Source organism: Cajanus cajan, chromosome 7 (assembly GCF_000230855.2).
Source record: "Cajanus cajan strain Asha chromosome 7, NIPB_CcT2T_4, whole genome shotgun sequence".
Taxonomy (NCBI): Eukaryota; Viridiplantae; Streptophyta; class Magnoliopsida; order Fabales; family Fabaceae; genus Cajanus; species Cajanus cajan.
In genome coordinates, this window is record NC_138523.1 from 9,338,125 (window position 1) to 9,360,081 (window position 21,957).

The 21,957-nt window shown below is 42.5% G+C and overlaps 3 protein-coding genes across 6 annotated transcripts; all 3 read left to right on the forward strand.

Moving 5' to 3' along the window:
• The first annotated feature begins 8,279 nt into the window (after positions 1-8,279).
• On the forward strand, positions 8,280-10,535 carry LOC145949734 (uncharacterized). 4 transcript variants are annotated; one of them, XM_083060577.1, is made up of 5 exons: positions 8,280-8,876; positions 9,027-9,155; positions 9,254-9,479; positions 9,632-9,721; positions 10,257-10,535. In XM_083060577.1, the coding sequence occupies exons 1-3, from the start codon at positions 8,759-8,761 to the stop codon at positions 9,376-9,378; spliced, it is 372 nt and encodes a 123-aa protein (XP_082916703.1). In that variant the 5' UTR covers positions 8,280-8,758; the 3' UTR covers positions 9,379-9,479; positions 9,632-9,721; positions 10,257-10,535. The 4 variants fall into 4 exon arrangements, 3 of the variants coding, with proteins under 3 accessions (XP_082916703.1, XP_082916702.1, XP_082916704.1); XM_083060576.1 differs by having other exon boundaries at positions 10,268-10,531; XR_014428162.1 differs by having other exon boundaries at positions 8,287-8,876; positions 9,019-9,155; positions 10,268-10,527.
• Positions 10,536-15,421: 4,886 nt separating this feature from the next.
• On the forward strand, positions 15,422-16,970 carry LOC145949802 (uncharacterized). The gene is made up of 3 exons (XM_083060690.1): positions 15,422-15,489; positions 15,886-16,582; positions 16,800-16,970. The coding sequence occupies exons 1-3, from the start codon at positions 15,422-15,424 to the stop codon at positions 16,968-16,970; spliced, it is 936 nt and encodes a 311-aa protein (XP_082916816.1).
• Positions 16,971-18,726: 1,756 nt separating this feature from the next.
• On the forward strand, positions 18,727-19,661 carry LOC145949803 (uncharacterized). The gene is made up of 2 exons (XM_083060691.1): positions 18,727-19,101; positions 19,221-19,661. Exons 1-2 carry the CDS (start codon positions 18,727-18,729, stop codon positions 19,659-19,661), a joined length of 816 nt encoding a protein of 271 aa, XP_082916817.1.
• Positions 19,662-21,957: the final 2,296 nt, after the last annotated feature.

The following is a 21,957-nucleotide window of genomic DNA, read 5'->3' on the forward strand; positions in this document are numbered from 1 at the left end:
GACTTACAGAGAACCCTCCTAGGGCCTTCCAGGAGTCCTTCTGGCTGATCTTCCTTCAGTCTTCGAGAGTCTTCAAGCTTTATTTCCGACCCGGACAATTTTAGGGGTCTACAGCTGCCCCCCCTTTACTTAGTCGGACGGCCTTTTGGTGTATCGGCTGACAAGTAAAGGAGTTGACCCAATTGTCCGGGTGATGCGCCGACCTTCTGACTTGTAGCGTCTTCCGGTGGAAAATTGTCGAGTAGCCTCTCCAGGTTGGTGCATACCTCGGCGCTTCTGACATCCTCGGTAGCTGAGTTTAACACCAACGTGCCTCTGATGACGCTGATGGCTGAGTATTGTCTCTCCAGACTTTGAGTATTGTCTCTCCAGACCTTGAGTACTGTCTCTCCAGACCTTGAGTACTGTCTCTCCAGACCTTGAGTACCGTCTCTCCAGACTTTGTTTGAGTACCGTCTCTCCAGACTTTGTTCGAGTACCGTCTCTCCAGACTTTGTTTGAGTATCGTCTCTCCAGACTTTGAGTACCGTCTCTCCAGACTTTGTTTGAGTACCGTCTCTCCAGACTTTGTTCGAGTACCGTCTCTCCAGACTTTGTTTGAGTATCGTCTCTCCAGACTTTGTTTGAGTACCGTCTCTCCAGACTTTGAGTACTGTCTCTCCAGACCTTGAGTACCGTCTCTCCAGACCTTGTTTGAGTACCGTCTCTCCAGACTTTGTTTGAGTATTGTCTCTCCAGACCTTGTTTGAGTATTGTCTCTCCAGACTTTGTTTGAGTATTGTCTCTCCAGACCTTGTTTGAGTATTGTCTCTCCAGACCTTGTTTGAGTATTGTCTCTCCAGACCTTGTTTGAGTACCGTCTCTCCAGACTTCGTTTGAGTATCGTCTCTCCAGACTTTGCCTCTCAAAGATGAGGTAGTTGAGTATAGTTTGTCTCCACAGTCCACAATGCTGCTTCGACGGTTTGTTTTTCTGATTTTGTGCCGCTGAGGGCTGGATAACGCAGGGATCCGTCTAGGGGATGTGCAGTCATTCATAGGTTCTTGTGTCCCAACTTGCATTGCTTAGTTGGTACCCATGGGAATTTTTGACTCCTTGGGGTGTAGACACAGATGCTCTCTGAGTTGAGCGATGCCTTATGTTTGGCTGACGTCCTTTTGACGTGAGTGGAGTATCCCGGTTATCCTTATTCGGGTGTCTCTCTTTGATTTTCTGATTGTGTTGCCTCTGTGTAGGCTGTTATCCACTGGGGGATTTTGTCGTTGATTTTGATTAGCCTCTTCTGTTAGGCGTATCGGCTTGACGTTCGATGTTTGGCTAAGAGCCGGATTCCACTTGGGGAATACTTATTGATATTTTTGATTTTCTTCTCCTTTTTGCAGGGATGCCTCTTGAGTAGGCGATTGGGGATTTGGGGATCTTATTGTGTCCCAGAGTATTATTTAGGAAGCCTCTACAGGCTTAGCCTCGCTCAGTGCTTTGAGTCGGAGAGCTATCTTCCACCGAGGAAGTGTTAAGTCCTTTGACTTGTATATACTGTTTGGATGATCGCACTTCCATTGGGGATTGCGTCGATTTTGCTTTGATAGCTCTCGCTGGGGATTTTTCCGTGAGCTTGAGCTGAGGTTCCCTCTGGGGAGTATTATTTCTGCGAGCCTCTCCAGGCTCAGTTATTCTGCATACTGTGGAGGATATGGAGTATTATTTTGGTAAGCCTCTCCAGGCTTAGTTATTTGGTACAGATTGTTTGTTGGATTTTCTATATCCTTGCCTTTTTTATTTTCGGCTTTTTCTGTATTTTGCCTTTTCTTCTGATTTTGGCTTTTTCTGTATTTTGCCTTTTTTATGTTTTTGGCTTTTGCTGTACAGAAATTAAAAGTGTTAAAGAAATTAGATTTATGAGAGAGTATTATTTCGGCAAGCCTCTCCAGGCTCAGTTATTTTGTAGGAGTATTATTTCGGCAAGCCTCTCCAGGCTCAATTATTCTGTGGGAGTATTGTTTCGGCAAGCCTCTCCAGGCTCAATTATTCTGTACGAGTATTATTTCGGCAAGCCTCTCCAGGCTCAATTATTCTGAGAGTATTATTTCGGCGAGCCTCTCCAGGCTCAGTTATTTTGAGAGAGTATTATTTCGGCGAGCCTCTCCAGGCTCAGTTATTTTGAGAGTATTCTTTCGGCAAGCCTCTCCAGGCTCAGTTATTCTGTATGATGCTGTTGATTTTCTGAATCTTTGTATTTTGCTTGCTGCTGTCATACACAAGCAATTTTCTATTTTTCTATTTTATGCGGTTGCCTCATGATAAGGTCTTTGAATGTGCAACTAATGTGTGTGTGATGCACAAATGCAATACAATTTTTTACTTTTGTTCATTTATTTAGAAAAGTGAGTGGCTCTCCCTATCCTCTTCTTCTTGGAGGACTTTCTGTCATTGACGCGAGGGAGTATTTTTGTGAGCCTTTATGCAGGAGATTATGGATTTTACAGGAACCCCTCCAATTTTCTTTTATTGACCGATTATTAATGGAATTTCGTACAATTTTATGAAAAACCAATTCAGAGGCATAATCACATGGTCAAGAAAGAAAAGAATCAAATGGATATTTTATTGATATTCACAAATGTTTATACAGAAAGATTTACAAAGGGAATTTCTGAAGAATGGCTGGCCGAGGTGGGCTATACATTTTTGGCTTAAACAATTATATCTGTAATTGCTGCTCTTCCCGTTTCCCTAGTTGTTTCGGGTGAGATGCCTGAGCCAGGAGTGTAGATACTGCAAGACGCTTGCTTCTAGAAGATTATCACTTGAACCGCCTTTCGGTTTTCGGTTCAAGTGATCGTTGCTTGCTTTGCTTTTACATCTTATTCTTTTGCCCCCTAACTTTTGCCTAGGACGTATCCTAGCGGGGATAATTTGCCTTTGTCTTGCCTAGTACCCTTGTACTGGCGGGCTTTTTGTTTTGCCCTAACTTTTGCCTAGGATGCCCTTTTTGGGTTTTCATCCTAGCGGGCTGATGCAAGCAACGTCTTCAAGCATAATACTTCTTTACCACGTCAGCGTTGACTGGGTATCGAAGTTCTTCTCCATCCATGTTTGTGAGGATCAATGCTCCTCCTGAGAAGGCTCGTTTTCCCACGTATGGTCCTCCGTGATTTGGGGCATACTTTCCGATTTTGTCCTTTTGAGTTGGTAGTAATTTCTTCATTACCAACTCTCCCTCATGGTAGACTCGAGGGTGGACTTTCTTGTCAAAAGCCTTTTTGATCTTCCTCTGATAGGCTTGACCATGGCATATGGCGTTCAGCCGTTTCTTTTTGATAGGGTTCAACTGGTCATGTCGGCTTTGAACCCTTTCTGCCTCGGAAAGTTTTGTTTTCACGATTACCCTTAGAGAAGGTATCTCGACTTCGACGAGTAAAACTGCCTCCATCTCATAGATGAGGGAGAATGGAGTAGCTCCTGCAGATGTGCGTACTGAAGTCCTGTAGCCATGAAGAGCGAAGGGTAACATCTCATGCCAGTCTTTAAATGAGACAACCATCTTTTGCACTATTTTCTTGATGCTCTTATTGGTTGCCTCGACTGTCCCATTCATCTTTGGCCGATATGGGGAAGAGTTGTGTTGGATCTTTGAATTCTTGGCACAGTTCTTCCACCATTTGGTTGTTCAGATCAGTGATGATTTATTTCTCCATGCTTCCACTAGATTATTCTAAAATCTTTTGGGACAAGAGAGAAAAGAAGGGAAAGATATTTTTTATTCTGAAGTTTGTGTTTTAGAGGGGATTATTTTATTTTTTGAAAAATGGTTTTTGTAAGAATGGTTAGCCGAGGTAGGCTTATGTGTTTAGGCTTGTTCGATTAAACACTTTATGAAGTTAAGCACATCTTTGTTATTAATGATTGTGCTTTGACAACTTGGATAGCTTTTCTTGAGCCCTTTGTTGAATTCAATTGATGGTACCATCATGGATTTATTTTTGTTTTTCTTTTGCCCTAACTTTTGCCTAAAACATCCATTTGTGGAGTTTTAGCGGGCTTTTGTTTTTGTTCATTATTGTAACCCTAACTTTTGCCTAGGTCACCCTTTTGTGGGATTCCTAGCGGGTCTTTTTATCTTTAGGATTTCTTTATCCATGATGGCACTTATTGAGGCCAAGAAAAGGTGCTCCAAGTTGACACACACACTTCCACATAAAAATGATGTGGGTTTATTATTATTAAGATGATTTTAACCTCATTCATGTTTATTCAAACAGGGTTAAAAAATGTGGTTTAGAATTTTATTATAAGCAAGAAAAGAAGCAATGAGAAAGAATGATTTTATTATAATCATAGTGGAAGCATGTGTCCTTATTTCATCACTGATATGGGTCCCAATGTTGACCTCTTTTATCTCTCGGTCATGCCCCAAATTCACGGTTTCGAATTTCTCTTGACGAGCTTCTTGATCTAGCAATCTTTGCAGATCCGGAGAAATGGTCTCCTCATCACTGTCCAACTCAACCCTTTCACCTTCGGATCCCGGTTAGAGCGAACAATTACAGACACAATTATTTTATTGGTTCTGTTTAGGTTTAGAATTTATTAATATTGATGAGGAAAGAGAGAAAAGAACAAAAGAGAGTGATGTGTGAAATGCCTCTTTATTGATATATGTAAAATGTACAAAAACCCTTATTTACATGAAAAGGTTCTCATGATCTCGGGTACTGATCATGAGTCCCTAAAAGAGAAGAAAAATATGAAGGGGCCCTATCGTGGCTTGTTCTTCTCTCTATTCCTGCTTTGGCCGAAGATTCTTGCTCACGTCGGGCGCTGTTGAATCAAAAGTGATCCACCCGGCATCAATAAGGCTTTGGACCTTATATTTGAGAGCTCTACAGTTCTCCGTTGAATGCCCCGATGCCCCCGAGTGGTATAGGCATTTATCTTGTGGTTTGTACCACTCGGGATAAGGTGGATCAATCTTCTTTAGTGGAACGTAAGCTAGAAGACGTGCTTCCAATAGCTTCGGCAGGAGGTCGCTATATGTGGTCGGAAGTTTATCAAACTTCTTCACAGGGTTGAATTGCGACTTTCCTGACTTCGAAGTGGAAGAAGATGAGGAAATGGTTATAGCATTGACTCCTCCTTCCCTCTTCTTCCCAAAGGTCTTCTTAGCTTTAAATGATTGGGAAGGTTTAACTAGCTTCCCACTTTTCAGCTCTTGTTCCACTTTTCCTTCAACATGATGGGACTCATGGTCACTGTGCTCAGCCCCTTGTATGTTGTGGTGACTCATGAGTTCCATCATTTGCGCCATTTGCTCTTTGAGCTGTGAGAGCTCGGCTGTAAGCTCCTTATTTCGTTCCTCCAACGCGTCCATTTTCTTGTTGAGCTGAGAGAGCTCGGTTGTGAGCTTCTTATTTTGTTCCTCTAGCACTTCCATTTTCTTGATTTTCCGTGCGCGCGTAAGGATAGAGAGATGACCAGCCACTTTCTAAAATGAATGTTTAGTTAGTTTATTTTATGGAATGAATACACTCTTTAACACGAGCTTGATAAACCTCCATCTTTAAGGCGCTGCCTTTTTAAGACGGAAGTTTACCACCCTTCTTTATCTATGATTTCTCCCCAACGGAGAATCTCTATAGTCATGGGTCTCTTTCACTCATGTCAAGAGGTATTGGTGATCCTAAAATGTATGTTTTCATGAGGATGCATGATGTCTTATTGGTAATGATGTACATGCTCCTCACTTTTATTATATTTTCACACATGGTCTTTCCTCTCATGTCATGGTTTTTTATGCATGGGGATTATTTTTAGACCTTATCACGAGGTTATTTATTAATGCACAAACAATGTCACATAACGAATGTACAAACAATTCACTCATCCACGAACAGTCACGAGCGAATTACGAGGTAGGGGTCTCCTGCAGAAAAGTGCATATTCAAGGAGGATCTAACTGTTCTCACTTGGTCAAAGGCCCCCAAGGTGCCCCCATTATAGGGACCCAATTCCTCTTGTCGTAGGTCGATGGAAAGCTCCAACGCACCGTCGGACTCAAGTTCATGGTTATCACCTTGAGTGATGCTTTTCGACAACGGTCTCATAGGCTCCTATAAACCCATCAACCGGCCGTACTAACATCCACTCCCTATGGATTACCACTCATGCCCCCGGGTATAGAGGGAACTGTTGTGTGCAAAGGTTTGTGTGCAATTTATTTCAAACAATTGCGGAAATTTAAACAAACAACAGTTATTTAAAGCCAAATATATAAAACATATTATCATACAAGTGAGGGGTAATAAAGTAATTTTAACTATTATTTGTTAAAAATAATCTGTCACTAAATGGGACTGACTCTCAAGGCTTCCCCAGTGAAGTCGCCATCTGTCGCCACCGGCCCGAAGCGGGCTTTCGGCATTCGCGAAGGATGGTTGGACTCGTTTGTTTGTTTAAAAATAGTGGATTGCTAGAATGACTTATTCTCAAACTGAGACCTCGTCAAACGAGCAATTTTATTAAAAGGCTCACTAATCCATATTAATCCCAAGCGGGACCCTCCATGGATTAGTGGTTTTCATAAAAGGAGGGTTCGTGGAGTCGCCACCAATGTTTTACTCAAAACATTGGAAAAAGGGATAAGGCAATTGATTTAAAAATCAACTTTGGCCACTACAACCAGAGTTGGGTAAGGGAGTCGGTTACGCGTGGGGAAGGTGTTAGCACCCCACGGCGCCCCTTTCGGGTTCCCTATGACAGATTATTTTCTAAAATAACAGCGTAAAATTACTAAATTACCCCTATTTATTCTAAACAATTATGAATTGACTATCTACATGATGACAGTTTAAATATGCACACAGAAAGCAGTAAAAGGAAGGATTGAAGGGAAACCTCTTGAAGCGTGCTTTTTATAAAAAATGAACTGGGAAGCGTTTTGGCGTTCCCTCGCTCTACAAGCCCGCTCCTCGCTCTCCTAGAACAAAATTTTAACTAAGGGAATCAAAGAGATTTCCCCTCGACTAGGTTCGAATCTCCAAGCTAGGTGCTCGGAATTCCAGAACTTCGTCGGATCGACTCCCAGAGAGATTTCTAGGGCAGAACACTGCTCAAAAACCCCAGAATCCTCAAGGAGGGAGTCAAAACTGAGTGAAAAAGTGTGGAATGACGTCCAATTGACGTCATATTTATAGGGAATAGGCGCAATACGGCCTACAGAAGCAATACGGCCGTATTGAAATTTTTGAACTTCAATACGGCCGTATTGAGTTCAATACGGCCGTATTGAAATTCAGAAATTTCAATACGGCCGTATTGAGTTCAATACGGCTGTATTGAAGCTTCAATACGGCCGTATTGATTTCAGTACGGCCGTATTGAAGTTTCTGAAACTTCAATACGCCGTATTGAGTTCACTGCGGCCGTATTGAAGCTTCAATACGGCCGTATTAAGTTCAGTACGGCCGTATTGGGCTTCATTCCCTCCACTTCCTTATTTTGAGCTATTCTAAGACCTCTAGACTTACAGAGAACCCTCCTAGGGCCTTCCAGGAGTCCTTCTGGCTGATCTTCCTTCAGTCTTCGAGAGTCTTCAAGCTTTATTTCCGACCCGGACAATTTTAGGGGTCTACAATGCTAAAGTTAGTGTTTGTATGAGTATTAGTCTTGTATAAGTAATGCACGTACCTTGGTGTGAATTAGGGTTGTTTTGGGCCTTGGGCCTAAGATGAGGTGTAATATGATTAGATAATGGACCTCGTCTGGGGCGAGATCTTCGGGGATCAGTTATGATTCATGTAAATACCGAGCTGATGTCACGTGGTGCGCGTCTGAGGTCGGTTTGCGTTGCGGTGCCGAGCTCAGAGCTTGGTTATGCAGTACGGATAGTACAAGACTTAACATGGATACGATATAATTTACTACTTGAACGGCCGATATACTTGCTGTGTTTGAGTCCTTTGATAGAATTAAAATAATTTACAATGATAACAAAAGTAGTTTCAACAGAAATCTCAACACATTGCCCTGACACAACTAAAGACAAAGTCTACCACTACTACAAAATCATTATTTTACATCGTCAATTTTACATTGGTTTAGGTAGAACCGATGTAAAAATTAGATACGGTGGCATATTCGTAAATATGAATTGAATATAAAGCAAATCTACATCGGTTATATATAAAACCGATGTAATTAGTGAGCATTTTACATCATTTTTAACTAGACCGATGTAAATTTAAATGTGCGGTGGCAGGGTTGTAAATATTTACAAGTATATCTACATCGGTTTTCAAAATAACCGATGTAGTGCCTCAAAGCCATATGCCAAAGCCAGGTCTCCTTCTTCCCAATCGTCTAGGTCAAGACTCGCCTCCGCGTCACCAGTCTCCTCCTCCACCATTCTCACAACGTCAACAACCCTAACCCTAGTTTATTGTGTCACAGCCCGCATCACTCTTGTGGGCCTTTGGGCCTATGGATGAAATCTTAGATTGGGCGTTTCCTGCGGAGCATTGCGGAGACTGAGTCGCAGCTGTGGGCGGCGTCGGAGTGCGGCGTGCGGTTCTGGAACTTCAAGGATCTTTACTCGTCGTGGTGCGGCGTTGGAGAAGGAGGCATTGTGCGGAGCGGCGACGAGGAGAGCGCGCCGTTTTGGGAGTGGGTGTGGAGTTCGCCGACGCTGTGCTTGGTTGCGGGCGAGGGGAACAGGTTGGGTTGCAGTGGACACAGGGATGGGAAGATTAGGTGCTAGAAGATGGATGATGAGGGTTTGGATGATGGTAACAACTACGATTGGAGCAATCGGTTTAAGGAAAGCTTGTCTTGGCAGGCTCACTGTGGCCCTGTTCTTTCCCTAACGTTCACCTCTTATGGTCAGTCTTCGCTCTTCCCTGTTAACTTTACTGCTCTGCACCAATTATACTTGGGCTTGTTTAGATTAGGATCATTGTTAGCCGTGTTATCTCGTGCTATAGGTGTTTGTTTATCATTTTTTCTTCTTCTTCCAATTGCAAGTTTTAAAGTCGAGTGGGACAAGAAAGGAACAGCTCACTCTTCCCATCAGAAGATGGCTCGTGCCTTGGCCGGGTCGCCTCAGTCTATACTGAGTGGAATCGGAAGCTGGTCGGGTCGGAGCGGTTGGATGGATGAAGGTGTGTTTTTGAACACCGTGTGTAAGGTGTTTGTGAAAATGCGTAGCTGAACTTGCATGTTTAAATGCGGTGTTTTGTTTTTGTTTTTTGTTTATTAGGCTCGTTATCAGGTGAGACCGGAGCAGGTGCAGTGAGTTTGCTGGTGAAGATGGTCTTGCTGTTCTTCTTGTGCATGGTTTTGGTGCCTTCTGGGAGCATTACCGTGACAACATACGTGGTTTAGCTGAATCTGGAAATAGTACTCTTGTGGGCTGAACTATTGAGAGATTTTATTGTTAAATGTTGTGGATGAACCAGTCCACCTTGTTGGCAACTCAATTGGCGGTATGATTTAAACATAATTTGGGTACCTTGCCTAAAAAATCTGTCCGTTTCACACATTACTGCAGTAACTTCCTGTATATAATTCTTTTTGCCTGTTTATTCTTGCTCATGTTGATGAGTCGATCATTTAATTATTACTTTTCTGTACTCAGGTTATCTTGTTGCTATTGTTGCTAGTATTTGGAGTGTTTTGACCAAATCCATTGTTGCTATTGTTGCTATGAGATTGATTATATTGCTAGGTATTGTTTCTATTTAGCAAGAGTTGCTATTTTTTTATGTTGTTGTGGTTATTTTTGTTAACTTGTTATTATTATTTTGATCTAACTTAATTATTTTTATGTTGTTGTGGTTATTTTTGTTAACTTGTTATTATTATTTTGATCTAACTTTTTTATGTTTGCAATAATTTTGAAAATGAAATCAAAATGATTTAACATTGATTAGTCAGCGTGATCAATCTCGTTACCTCGAGTACTATGATTATTATATATATGTCACTTATTGCTTATATTATTTTTCCATGGTGTATAACCAGGTTTCTATTTACCCATTGCAAAATGCAAGCCAACATATACAAAATTCTTCTGATTCTTTATTATTATTATTATTATTTTAATTTAATTAGAGTACACGACAACTAAATTTAAACTATATATTTAATGCAGGCATGTTCTATCACTTATCTAGTATGTGTTAGTTGATAGGCTTATTGAACTAATGCTTATTAGTGTTGATTTGTTTTTTTAATGTGTTGATTGCTATTAATTGAAATAGATATATTGCAGAGGGTGGCCTAACTGGGGAGCGCAAGCGGTGGGTGCCTCGAAGAGGTAAAACACCTCTAGATGCCAGGAGGAGTTGAAGTTGTACAATAAAAAGCTTATAAAGATGTTGCAGAATGAAGGACTTGCAGCTTTAGGGGATGGTGTATCTGAATCTGATTATATTAGAGTGCTGGAGAGGCTAAAGAAACTCATAAAGGGGCTCTGTTGTGGCTCTATTGGTGCAAAAATAAGCTTAATTTTTTTTTTTAAAAAAAATGAAATCTACATCGGTTCTCCAGAGAACCGATGTAGATTTGAGAACAAATCTACATCGGTTTTTCAGAACCGATGTAAAAATGTATATATTTTCTACGTCACTTTATTCTACATCGGTTTTAGAACCGATGTAAATACCTTTAAAGAACCGATGTAAAATATGCGTATTGTAGTAGTGTACCTAGTGAAGCATTACTTGGAAAGCATTGAATGGTTTAGTTTCACTGAGTTGAGGTGTGACTGGTATCACGCACCTTATGTCTACTTCTAAGCATCAACAATGGTGGATGAAAATGCCATTGTTAGAATGGTGTAGCAAAGGGAGATTAGGATCACTCCTATCTTCATAGTAACACGATCTAGTTGTAAAGAGGAGAGGATAACCTACTTTGATGATTAGGAGTCAATCATTTCTAAGGAAATGGAGGACTGCAAGCTCCACCCCTTAGAGCGCCTAACAGAGATGATGGAGTTGAAGAAGTTTCTCCACATGGTCAACATAAAGCCTCTTAGCAAATTGCTCCACAACTTATTCTTTAACACATTCATCCCTCGGTCTAGTTCCAAGGATAACATTTTTGATGTGGGCCACTTTTGCTTGTACCATCTTTTCCTTGGGGTAAATATCCAATCTGGTGTTCAACCATTGGAAGTATTGTCTCAACTAGAGAGACCAAGAACGAAGCAAAAAGATATTTATTCTATATGAGATACTCTTCACAAAGTTTATTAAAGAATTTGACATCAACACTACCAACTAAGAAAAGGGAAAGGGGGTAGGAGACATCAACTCCACCACCTTGAAAAGAATATAGATCACTCACCTCATTCATGGCACCAAGAGGCTTTTTAGTGTTGTCAAAGTTAAACCTGAGAAAGTGGCCCCCTCTCAAGAATCCCACAACTAGACAATAGAGCCTTTGAAGCCACCCATAAGTCCAAAAACCACTCAAACACACAAGCCCAAACACAATAACCTCCACCACAACCAAAAACAACACTTCACATCGCCATCCATGAGTCTTTATTTGATTTTGATGATAAGTCTCTATGATTTCTTCTTTCTCGCCCTTAACCTATTCCATCTTAGCCACTACAACCACAAACACAAACCCAAGTTCTCGAACCTCAACAGTTTAAGAAGAAAAGCCTAGTGTGTGGACTCATTAAGCCTAAGAAGAAGCAAGAAGAATAGAAGTTATTCAAGCGTGCCAAGGTTATGTCTCGTGACACAATTTCTATGTCGAATTTTATCCACACAACATAGAAAGTGGCATGGTGGCATACATGTAGATATGTCAAAATATTTTATTACAAATTTTGACTTACTTGATGGCAAGTGAAGAGTTGTCTCACCTTCATTTCTTAATCTAGATACAACATTTTTCCCATGAAAATAAAGGAGATCCACCCTATACTCCCTCACCTTATGTTCTATTTTAGACTTTATATTTTTTAATTGTTATTGGTAGTACTCACTCATATGTAAGCTATCACATTGATAACTTTGGCTCTTAGTGGAACCACTTGAAGTTCCACTACCATGTTTCATTTTAGGTTTTTCTTTTAGCAACCTTTATTTTTCCTTCACTGTTCTCATTTCTTCTTCTAATTGAGCTATGATAGCCTCCTTGTCAATTCTTTCTTTTTCTTTGGCTATCATTTTCTCTTTTCTCCATGATTTAAGTGATTTAAGTTCAAGTATGATTTTTGAAAGACTTTTTGGTGTACTTGAATCACTTCCACTATTTGAAGAAATGGGAATACTCATGATGGAAAAAATTTAAAGTTGTTCAAACACTAATCTAAAAAAAATGTTACACTAACAACTAGTGTTAAGAAAGCCTTTGGAACCTGTCTTAACACTCCTAGCATATTGCAAGAAAAATTAAAGGTAAGAATTTAAAAGAACAATTACAAACAAAAGATGGGACGCTAAAGTAGACACTTGAAATCTTAGTTTTACTCCCATCTAATTCTTATATGCATTGTTTTTAGATTTTAGTAAAAATTACATTATTATTTTTGTCTTCTGTTTTGTTTTTTTTTGTATTATTTTTTTTGTTTTTTTTATTATGTTTTTGTATTTATTTTGTTTTTGTTTTTGTGTTTGTTTTTGTGTTTGTTTTTGTTTCTATTTACTGTTTTTATGTCAATTTTTGTATTTTATTGTTGTTTACTTTTTTTTTAATTTATGTATTTGTTTTTTGTTCAATTTTCTATACTATGTTTTTGTTATATTTTTTGTACTTTTTTGTCTCTGTATTTTTTATGTTTTGTTATTTGTAAAAAACTGTAAATCTATAAATTTCTGTACTTTCTTTTGAAATGTATGAATTGTGAAAGTTGTATCATTTTGTGATGAGAGGTTGCATAACTTGATATGATTCATTTTTTGATGAAAGGTTGCATAACTTGATATGACCTAACCATAGGGAATAAAAGAGCTTTAGAATTGTTTTGGGAATAGGTTCTAAATAAGTGTGGGGATGTAACCCCAAAGGAATTGTTTTGTATTGATGTTGTTGAGTTGTTTGGCATTAGCTTGGAAAGAAAACAAAGAAACAAAGAAAAAGATAGGAAAATAATATAAAAATTTATATAATAAAAAAAAACAAAGAAAGAAAGAAAATAAAAAAAATGTGGTTGAAATAAAGAATTCCTTACCACTTGAGACACCTACTCAAGATTTCCCTTACACTTTACACAAAGAATTAAAGGAATGAATTCACCTGGAAGTTGAACAAATCAGACTGTGAATTCCAAACAAATCTTAATCTTTCTCCCTAAGAATGTAGTGATGATGATGATCTCTTTTAAAGCATTTCACAAAATATTTTTCTTCTTGGTTTCACAAAGAAAACACTCCAAGAAGGTTACAAAGACTTCACAATATAGTTTTTCTCTCTTTGATTCTCAGTTCATCTCACTTCTTTAAAGTTTCAAAGTGTGAAAGCTATTTATAAAGTTTTCAGATCCAGATAATCGATTATTTTAAAGGATAATCGTTTATTTTGTTCTTCATGATTTCTGGAAACCACTCAAGAACAGAATAATCGATTATTTTGCAGGATAATCGATTATTCCAGAGATTACTTCCTAGAATAATCGATTATTTCACAGATAATCGATTATTACAACAAGGCTCTTTCCACCTGTTGCTGGAATAATCGATTACACTTAATGATAATTGATTATTTTGAGTTAGCTTTCAAAAACTCAATTTTATACTTCAAAAATCTTTCCAAGTATTTTAAATAATCATCATACTCACTCGTAGTCAATTTAGATTAAGATTAACTCATGCACAAAGCATACACATGCAAAATAAACTAATCAAAACAATACAACACATAAGAACTTATAAGCTACTCCTATTACACTTCATGATATTCATATCTTCCTTTCTTGACTGATTTGTATCCTTAGTCAACTTCAACTCTCAAAATCCATCCTTTGTTATCATCAAAACTCTCATACTCCAGGGCTGAGTTGATTCACTACTCCATGAATCTCAACATGAAATCCATTAAAGGGATTTCTATAGTCTTAATCATGCAATGTACAATTATGTCAAATTCACTCTCCTCAAGATTTTAGATACATCCTCAAAGTTCCCTCAAGAGCCCACAAACACTCATAGCTTCATGATCACATACAAGTATTATAGTAAACACATCAATAATCGCTTATAACATATTAAGAACATCTAATTCCATAACATCTTATACTAGGTTTGGGTTTAATCCCTCACCCACATACATATGCGCATAACCTACGGATTGAGGACCAATCTTACTACCCAACAATTACCCTACACCCTAGAACGATGTTCTCACTCCCCCCCCCTTTACCTTGATTGGTGCTAACTTCAAGATTCTGATCTTTACTTCTTTTCCTACAGCCTCTGGTTCACCTCCTTTTTTAGATCACAAAGTACGATTAGATTGCATATGATTAGATTGTACTACTAATGTATTTAAACAAAAACCTAACTTCCACCCACACACATAGCCCATCAGTAAAAAATCCAACTAATTAACCTAACATATTTGAATTTAAAAAGATAACTATAGATGTCATCTTATCAAATCACTCAGAATATTTTATTCCCTAATTAATTAACTAGAAAGTCTTTTATTAATCTATTTAAAAAAGGTGAGATGTTACATAGATTTTTATTTGTAAGGATGTAATTACCTAGAGAATCAAGTTGTCATTGCTAAGTACCCCAAAGATTAAGGGGATGTGTAGTGAGATTTTTTAGACTATTTTCATGCTTCTGAATATGTGTCTAGTAACTAGTTTACTGTGCTTACCTATATTAAGTATATCTCACCCTTTTTCAAAAGGAGTTTGGTCATGTCAACCTCTCAAGTTGGCCAAGGAATTTACTCCTTGTACTATCCGTACCGCGAAGCCGAGCTCTAGCTCGACATCACAATGCAGGACGACCTCGGACAAGACAAGGTCTGCTATCTAATTAAGTCATAACTGATCTCAGGCCCAAGGCCCAATAAAACTCTAATCCACCCAAAGGTACGTGCATTACTTATACAAGACTAATACTCCCACAAACACTAACTTTAGCATCGGAGTCTCTTTTGCAGGTACCACCCCCATCTTGGAGCATCAAGCGTACCAGTGAAGGAGGCTCGCCGATCTTACCCAGCAGATCGTCCCTTACGACTGATCTCCGGTAAGAACATTTGGCACCCACCGTGGGGCCGATCAAGACAACTCTTATCGGCCACGCTTATGGTTTTCACCAGAAGCCATAGCAGACGCGCAACAGATGACCTAGATCACACAACTAGCATGGACAACGAAGCAGCATTAAGGAGACTAATTGACCAGGTCGAACAGATGCGGCATCAACACACCACCGATCTGTAAAACATGCGTGCCAAGCACGAAACTGACCTAGCAACGATGCAGACTGCTAATGAGGCTGACCTAGCGGTGCTGTGCGCTAAGAACGAGCGTATTCGTGCCCAGCTCCCTCGACGCCCTTCTGATCATCCTCCTTAAGCGAGCAACCATCACGAGGAAGAGGGGCACTCGGTCTCTCAACCCCAAACTGCACTTAGGGCACCGACTCCACGACCTGCCACACATCGGTCTCACGCACCAACAAACAGGTCGGCCCATGAAGTCAGTAATGCTCCTACCCATGTCGCGGGGAATCAAGCGACCTTCTGCCGTCACCCTTTTGGGGATGGCATCATGGAGACGCCACTCCCTCTCGGATGGAAGCCTCTCCACCTTGACCGTTACGACGACACGACGGAAACGGACGAGCATATCGACTTGTATACCACACAGGTAAACCTCTACACTAATAACGATGCTATTCTGTGTAGGGTTTCTCTGACCTCGCTTAAAGGGGCTGCACTCAACTGGTACACCCAATTGTCGGCTGAGTCCATCGATAACTTCCATACTCTGGTGAAGCAATTCATGGCCCAGTATGCCACCAGTCGACCCCACCATGTCACATCGGCCGCCTTGGCTGGCCTCCTCCAGGGCGACGATGAGTCACTGAGAGCATTCATGGAGAGTTTCACCAACATCTCGGTCAAGATCCGAAACCTCAACCCTAAAGTCTCCCTGCACGCCATGCTCATCGCACTCAAGCCCAGACCGTTTGTCGGCAGCCTATGTCGTGAAGCTCCTCGCGACATGGACGAGCTCCACGCCCGTGCTGCTGGATACATTCAGATGGAAGAACACTCCGCCTTCCGCAACCAGGTTCGCGGAAAATCACAAGCGAAACCCGACAGTGGTCATAAGGATAAGGTGAAGGTCACCAATGACAGCCAGTTCAAGAGAACCGCCAGGGCAAGTAAAGGGGGGAGATACGACTTCTACACTCCCATGAATACGCCCCGAGTACACATTCTGGAGGAGGCCAGTAATAGCAACCTGCTCACCCTTCCACCACCAGGTCACACTCCAAATAGCGCAGATAAGTCCAAGCACTGTCGATACCACAGAAACCACGGCCACACCACTGAAGAGTGTCGTACACTCCGAGATCGTATCGAGGAACTCATCCAGGCAGGCCACCTCGGTCAATACGTCCAACGGCAGCAAGGTCATAGGGGAGGCTATGGTGGACGAGGACGAGGCAGAGGTCATGGTTCAGGAGCTCGCACGGACCAACCCTCTGGCTCTCAGCAAAATGACGGTGGAGCAGTGCAAGCCGAGGTAAGCCAAGAGACAGGGTCAGCTCCCTTACGGGGAGTAATCAACATAATTGCAGGTGGTTTTACAGGAGGAGGCTCCAGTAGCTCGGCCCAGAAAAGACACCAGCGCAGTATCAACAACGTCCACTCCGCTACCTCGACCTCACACCAAAGCTCTCCGCCAATCACCTTTACTGACGAAGATTACGTTGGCGTTAGCCCTAACCAGGATGACCCAATGGTCATCGCCGTGGAATTAGCCAATTGGGAAGTTCACAAGACGTTAATCGACCAAGGGAGCTCGGCTGACGTCCTGTATTGGTCGACGTTCCTCAGGTTAGATATCCCTCACTCGCTGATCCAACCTCACACAGAGCCCTTAGTCGGTTTTACAGGAGAGCGAGTACACACTCGAGGATATATTGACCTGCTGACGACCTTCGGAACTTCTCCCTTCACAAGGAGAATCATGGTCCGATACCTCCTCGTGGAAGCCAACACCTCCTATAATATAACCATTGGGAGGCTGACGTTAAACCAACTCAGAGCAGTGGTGTCCACCCCGCACCTCACCATGAAGTTCCCAGGGAGTGACGACAAGATCATCTCTGTCAAGGCAAATCAGAAGATAGCTCGGCAGTGCTACGTCGAAAGTCTGAAAGTCTCCTCACCCGACAAGCGCTGTCGAAGTGATTCCCCCACAATGGCTCACATCACCCACGTGGAAATCACTGACCTCGACCCAAGGTCCGACTCCCATGGTGAACGACCGAGTCCCATCGACGAGCTCGACGACCTCCAGATCGGGAAATTCTCGGGGCAATGCATGAAAATCAGCAGGCAGTTGAGCCTGGAGTTGCGGCAACAGCTTGAAGCTGAAATCCTCAAGAACGCCGACCTCTTTGCATGGTCCAGTGTCGACATGCCAGGTATAGACGCTAACTTCATCTGTCACATGTTAGCGATTCATAAGGAGCGAAGCCAGTGGCTCAGAGGAAGCGGAAGGTTGGTGGTGAAAGGCGGGAATCCATCATCACCGAGACACAAAAGCTACTAAATACAGGTTTCATCCGTGATGTCACATACACCACGTGGCTGGCTAACGTGGTTCTGGTGAAGAAGAGCTCGGGGAAGTGGCGCATGTGCGTCGACTACACCGATCTGAACAAAGCATGCCCCAAGGACTCGTACCCCTTACCAAGCATCGATAGACTGGTCGATGGAGCATCCGGGAACGCCTTCCTCAGCTTCCTTGACGCCTACTCCGGGTACAATAAGATCATGATGTATCTGCCAGACGAGGCGCATACGTCGTTCATCACCGACCATGCCAACTTCTGCTACCGAGTGAAGCCATTCGGTCTCAAAAATACAGGGGCCACTTACCAACGGTTGATGGACAAAGTCTTCCACCAACAGATCGGGAGCAATATGGAGGTTCACGTCGACCACATGGTGGTCAAAACCACTTCGGCCGAGGGTCATGCTGCCGACCTAGCCGAGGTATTCAGTCAGATCAAAAAGCACAACATGCGTCTCAACTCAGGGAAGTGCATCTTCGGCGTCCAGGGGGGTAAGTTCCTTGGCTTCATGATCACCAACAGGGGGATTGAAGCCAACCCAAAGAAATGCAAAGCCATCATTCAGATGCAAAGCCCTCAAACTATGAAATACGTCTAGCGTCTCGTAGGAAGGTTGGTCTTCCTCTCCCGATTGATCCCCAGATTGGCAGACAAGGCAGGTCCCATCTTCACCTTGTTGTAAAAACTAAAGAACTTTGTGTGGACGGACCAATGTGAGGAAGCTTTCGAGAACTTCACAACCTTACTCACGACTCCGCCAAACCTCTAGAGGCCGGATCACCAAGCCGACCTCCTCCTCTATCTGGCGGTGGCTGAGAGCGCGATCAGCGCGATTATAGTGCAGGAACACCAGAAAGTGCAGGAACACCAGAAAGTGCAGACGCTAGTCTATTTGATCAGCCGAGTCCTCCAAGACACGAAAAAACGGTACCAAATGATTGAGAAGCTCGCACTAGCACTTGTCACGGCAACCCGGCGTCTCCGACCTTACTTCCAAAGCCACCAAGTAGTCGTCAAAACCGAATATCCAATAAAGCAAATCATGAGAAAGCCAGAGCTCGCCGGACGGATGATAGCATGGTCAGTCGAGTTGTCCGAGTCCGACGTCCAGTATGCAAGTCATGGCGCTCTGAAGGCTCAATGCTTAGCCGACTTTGTGGCCGAACTGACGTCGACCTCGGTCGAGGGGCCACAAGTATGGACCTTGTATGTTGATGGGTCCTCCAACTCTAAAGGTGGTGGTGGAGGTATCATTTTGGAAGGACCAAATCAAATCACTTTGGAGCAATCCCTCAAGTTCAGCTTCAAGGTGACCAACAACTAGGCGAAATACGAGATGCTTCTTGCAGGACTGAGACTGGCTCGCGACCTCGGGGCACGTAGAGTGAGTTGCAACAATGACTCAAAACTCATGGTAGAGCAACTCAGCGGGACATACCAAGCCAAAGACGTCCTTCTACAGCGATATTTCCACATGGCATCACACCAGATCTCGACGTTCGACGAGTTCACTATACGACATATACCGCACGAGCAAAATACCAGAGCCGACCTCTTATCAAAGCTCGCAATACCAAATTCCCTGGACAACATCGAACCATTATCCAAGAAACCTTACATTCACCCAGCCTGGACGACAAGGTCGTCAACACCAGCGACAACGAAGAGCAAGGGTGGATGGCAGGTATTTGGAATTACTTGAAAGAAGGAATCTTTCCCGAGGACAAAGATAAAGCTCGGAAGATGAGAGGCAGGTCAGCCAAGTTCGTCATTGTCGGAGATGAACTGTTCAAACGTGGCATCTCCACCCCTTTGCTCAAATGCTTGACTGCACTGCAAGCAGCTTATGTCATCGAGGAGATCCACTGAGGTATATGTGGAATGCACTCTGGATCACACTCGATGGCAGCCAGGGTACTCTAAGCTGGGTACTACTAGCCCACCTTGAAGTTAGATTGCCAAATCTACGTGCAAAAATGTAAAGAGTGCTAGCGGTTCGGAAATGCACATCGACAACGACCCGAAGCTCTCCACCAAATGACGTCCCCGTGGCCCTTTGCCCAATGGGGAATGGACATCCTATGGCCGTTTCCCCCGCAAAAGGTCAGCTCAAATTTCTCCTAGTGGCAGTCGACTACTTCACCAAGTGGATCAAAGCATACCTACTCCCCAAGATCACCATGGAGAATATACGAAAGTTCACCTGGAAGAGCATCATATGTTCGGAATCCCACATTCCCTTGTTACTAATAACGGGCAGCAATTCATTGCGCAGAGCTTTGAGGACTTCCTTCGAGAACTCAGAATCAAACACCTCCCGACCTCGGTGGAACATCCACAGACCAATGGCCAAGCTGAAGCCGCCAACAAGGTGATACTCCAAGAGCTCAAGAAAAGGATAGGAAACGCCAAAGGACAATGGGCCGACGAGCTTCCCAGCATCCTCTGGGCGTTCCACTGCACCCCCCAGTCAACAACGCAAGAAACACCTTACAGGCTGACTTACGGAGTTGACGCAATGTTTCTAGTGGAAGTCGGAGAGACATCTCACCGACGCCAAGTCTTCAATAGCGACCAGAACATCCAAGAGATAGCAACCGATCTTGACCTGATTGACGATCTCAGAGACGAAGCCCGGATTCATGAAGAAGCCTGTAAAATCTAAGCTTCTAGAAGATACAATACGCGAGTGCGACCTCGCTCTTTCTGAGTTGGAGACCTGGTATGGCAACTGTTAGGCGAAGCACGGAAAGACACATCAGACGAAAAGCTTGCACCCACTTGGGGTGGCCCATTCTGAGTTTAGAAGACTTGGAAAACGGAGCATACCGACTAGAAGAACTCAACGAAAAACCCATACCGCAAACTTGGAATGCTATGTATCTCAAGTTTTACTTCAGTTAACTTTGTATGAATGAGTTGTGCACTTTTTTCCTGCCTCAGTCTTTTGTCCCAAAAAATAGAAAAATGGGTTTTGGCTGAGAGGGTTTTTAACGAGGCACATATATACAATCAATAAAATGACTCATTCTTTTCCATTCATATTCTCTTAATCTTGCATCACTTTACCATAAGATGCTTTATACTAAACCGAGGTCGAGTCCGAACCTTAGCACGATTTATTTAACCTTACGCCGAGGTCGAGTTCAAACCTTGGTACAACCCATTCAAGGTCGAGTTCGAACCTTCATATGGTTCATCCTACTCTAACCCGGGGTCGAGTTCGAACCTTGGTACGATCCATTCAAGGTCAAGTTCGAACCTTCATATGGTTCATCCTACTCTAACCCGAGGTCGAGTTCGAACCTCGGTACGATCCATTCAAGGTTGAATTCGAACCTTCATATGGTTCATTCTACTCTAACCCGAGGTCGAATTCGAACCTTGGTACGATTCATTCAAGGTCAAATTCTAACCTCCGTACGATTCATCTTACTATAAATTGAGGTCGAGTCCGAACTTCAGCATGATTACTCTAATATGAGGTCGAGTTCGAACCTCCGTATGATTCATTTTACTATAAATCGGGGTCGAGTCCGAATTCCAGCATGATCACTCTAAATTAAGGTCGAGTTCGAACCTTGTCGCAAATTATCTAAGGTCGCGTACGAACCTTGGATCGCATGGACCTATCTTACCCGAGGTCAAGTCCGAACCCTGGTACAATTAATTTCACTCTAAACCGAGGTCGAGTACGAATCTCGGCCTGAATTGGTCTATCTCACCAACGGTCGAGGTCAAACCTTAATACAAATTACTTACACCAGGCCAAGTCTGAGCCCCAGGAAAGCACAAAGAACACAAGTGCATAAGAAGAAGGTAAAAAAGAACCACTGAAAGTGCGAAAATAAATCTCGAAAGAAAAGAATATTATATACACAACAATGTGTGTAGAGTTCAACACATGAATCCAAGCAGAAATAAGCAAAGAAAAATGAACTAAATTATTACAAAGGTGGCCTAGGCGGAGGCATTTTCGCTCGAGCTATCCTGAAGGTCGTCCTCCTTCACCAGCTTTCCGAAGCGCACCTCTTTCTCTACATGCATGGCCGAGAGGTCAACCCCGGGCGCGAGCAACCTCGCCTAGTGAGCTGCCTTCATGATAGACTATGGCCAAGGCCAAGGAATTCAAGAGGTGATATACTAAAAGAACCAAGAGGAATGG

Coding starts and splice junctions, on each gene's coding strand:
- LOC145949734 (XM_083060577.1), top strand. CDS start 8,759: ATGGATGATGAGGGTTTGGATGATGGTAACAACTACGATTGGAGCAAT. Junction 8,877..9,026: donor CCTAACGTTCACCTCTTATG/GTCAGTCTTCGC, acceptor CAAGTTTTAAAG/TCGAGTGGGACAAGAAAGGA. Junction 9,156..9,253: donor GAGCGGTTGGATGGATGAAG/GTGTGTTTTTGA, acceptor TTTGTTTATTAG/GCTCGTTATCAGGTGAGACC.
- LOC145949802 (XM_083060690.1), top strand. CDS start 15,422: ATGCGTGCCAAGCACGAAACTGACCTAGCAACGATGCAGACTGCTAAT. Junction 15,490..15,885: donor GAGGCTGACCTAGCGGTGCT/GTGCGCTAAGAA, acceptor TATTCTGTGTAG/GGTTTCTCTGACCTCGCTTA. Junction 16,583..16,799: donor GTATCGAGGAACTCATCCAG/GCAGGCCACCTC, acceptor GTGGTTTTACAG/GAGGAGGCTCCAGTAGCTCG.
- LOC145949803 (XM_083060691.1), top strand. CDS start 18,727: ATGATTGAGAAGCTCGCACTAGCACTTGTCACGGCAACCCGGCGTCTC. Junction 19,102..19,220: donor CCCTCAAGTTCAGCTTCAAG/GTGACCAACAAC, acceptor AGAGCAACTCAG/CGGGACATACCAAGCCAAAG.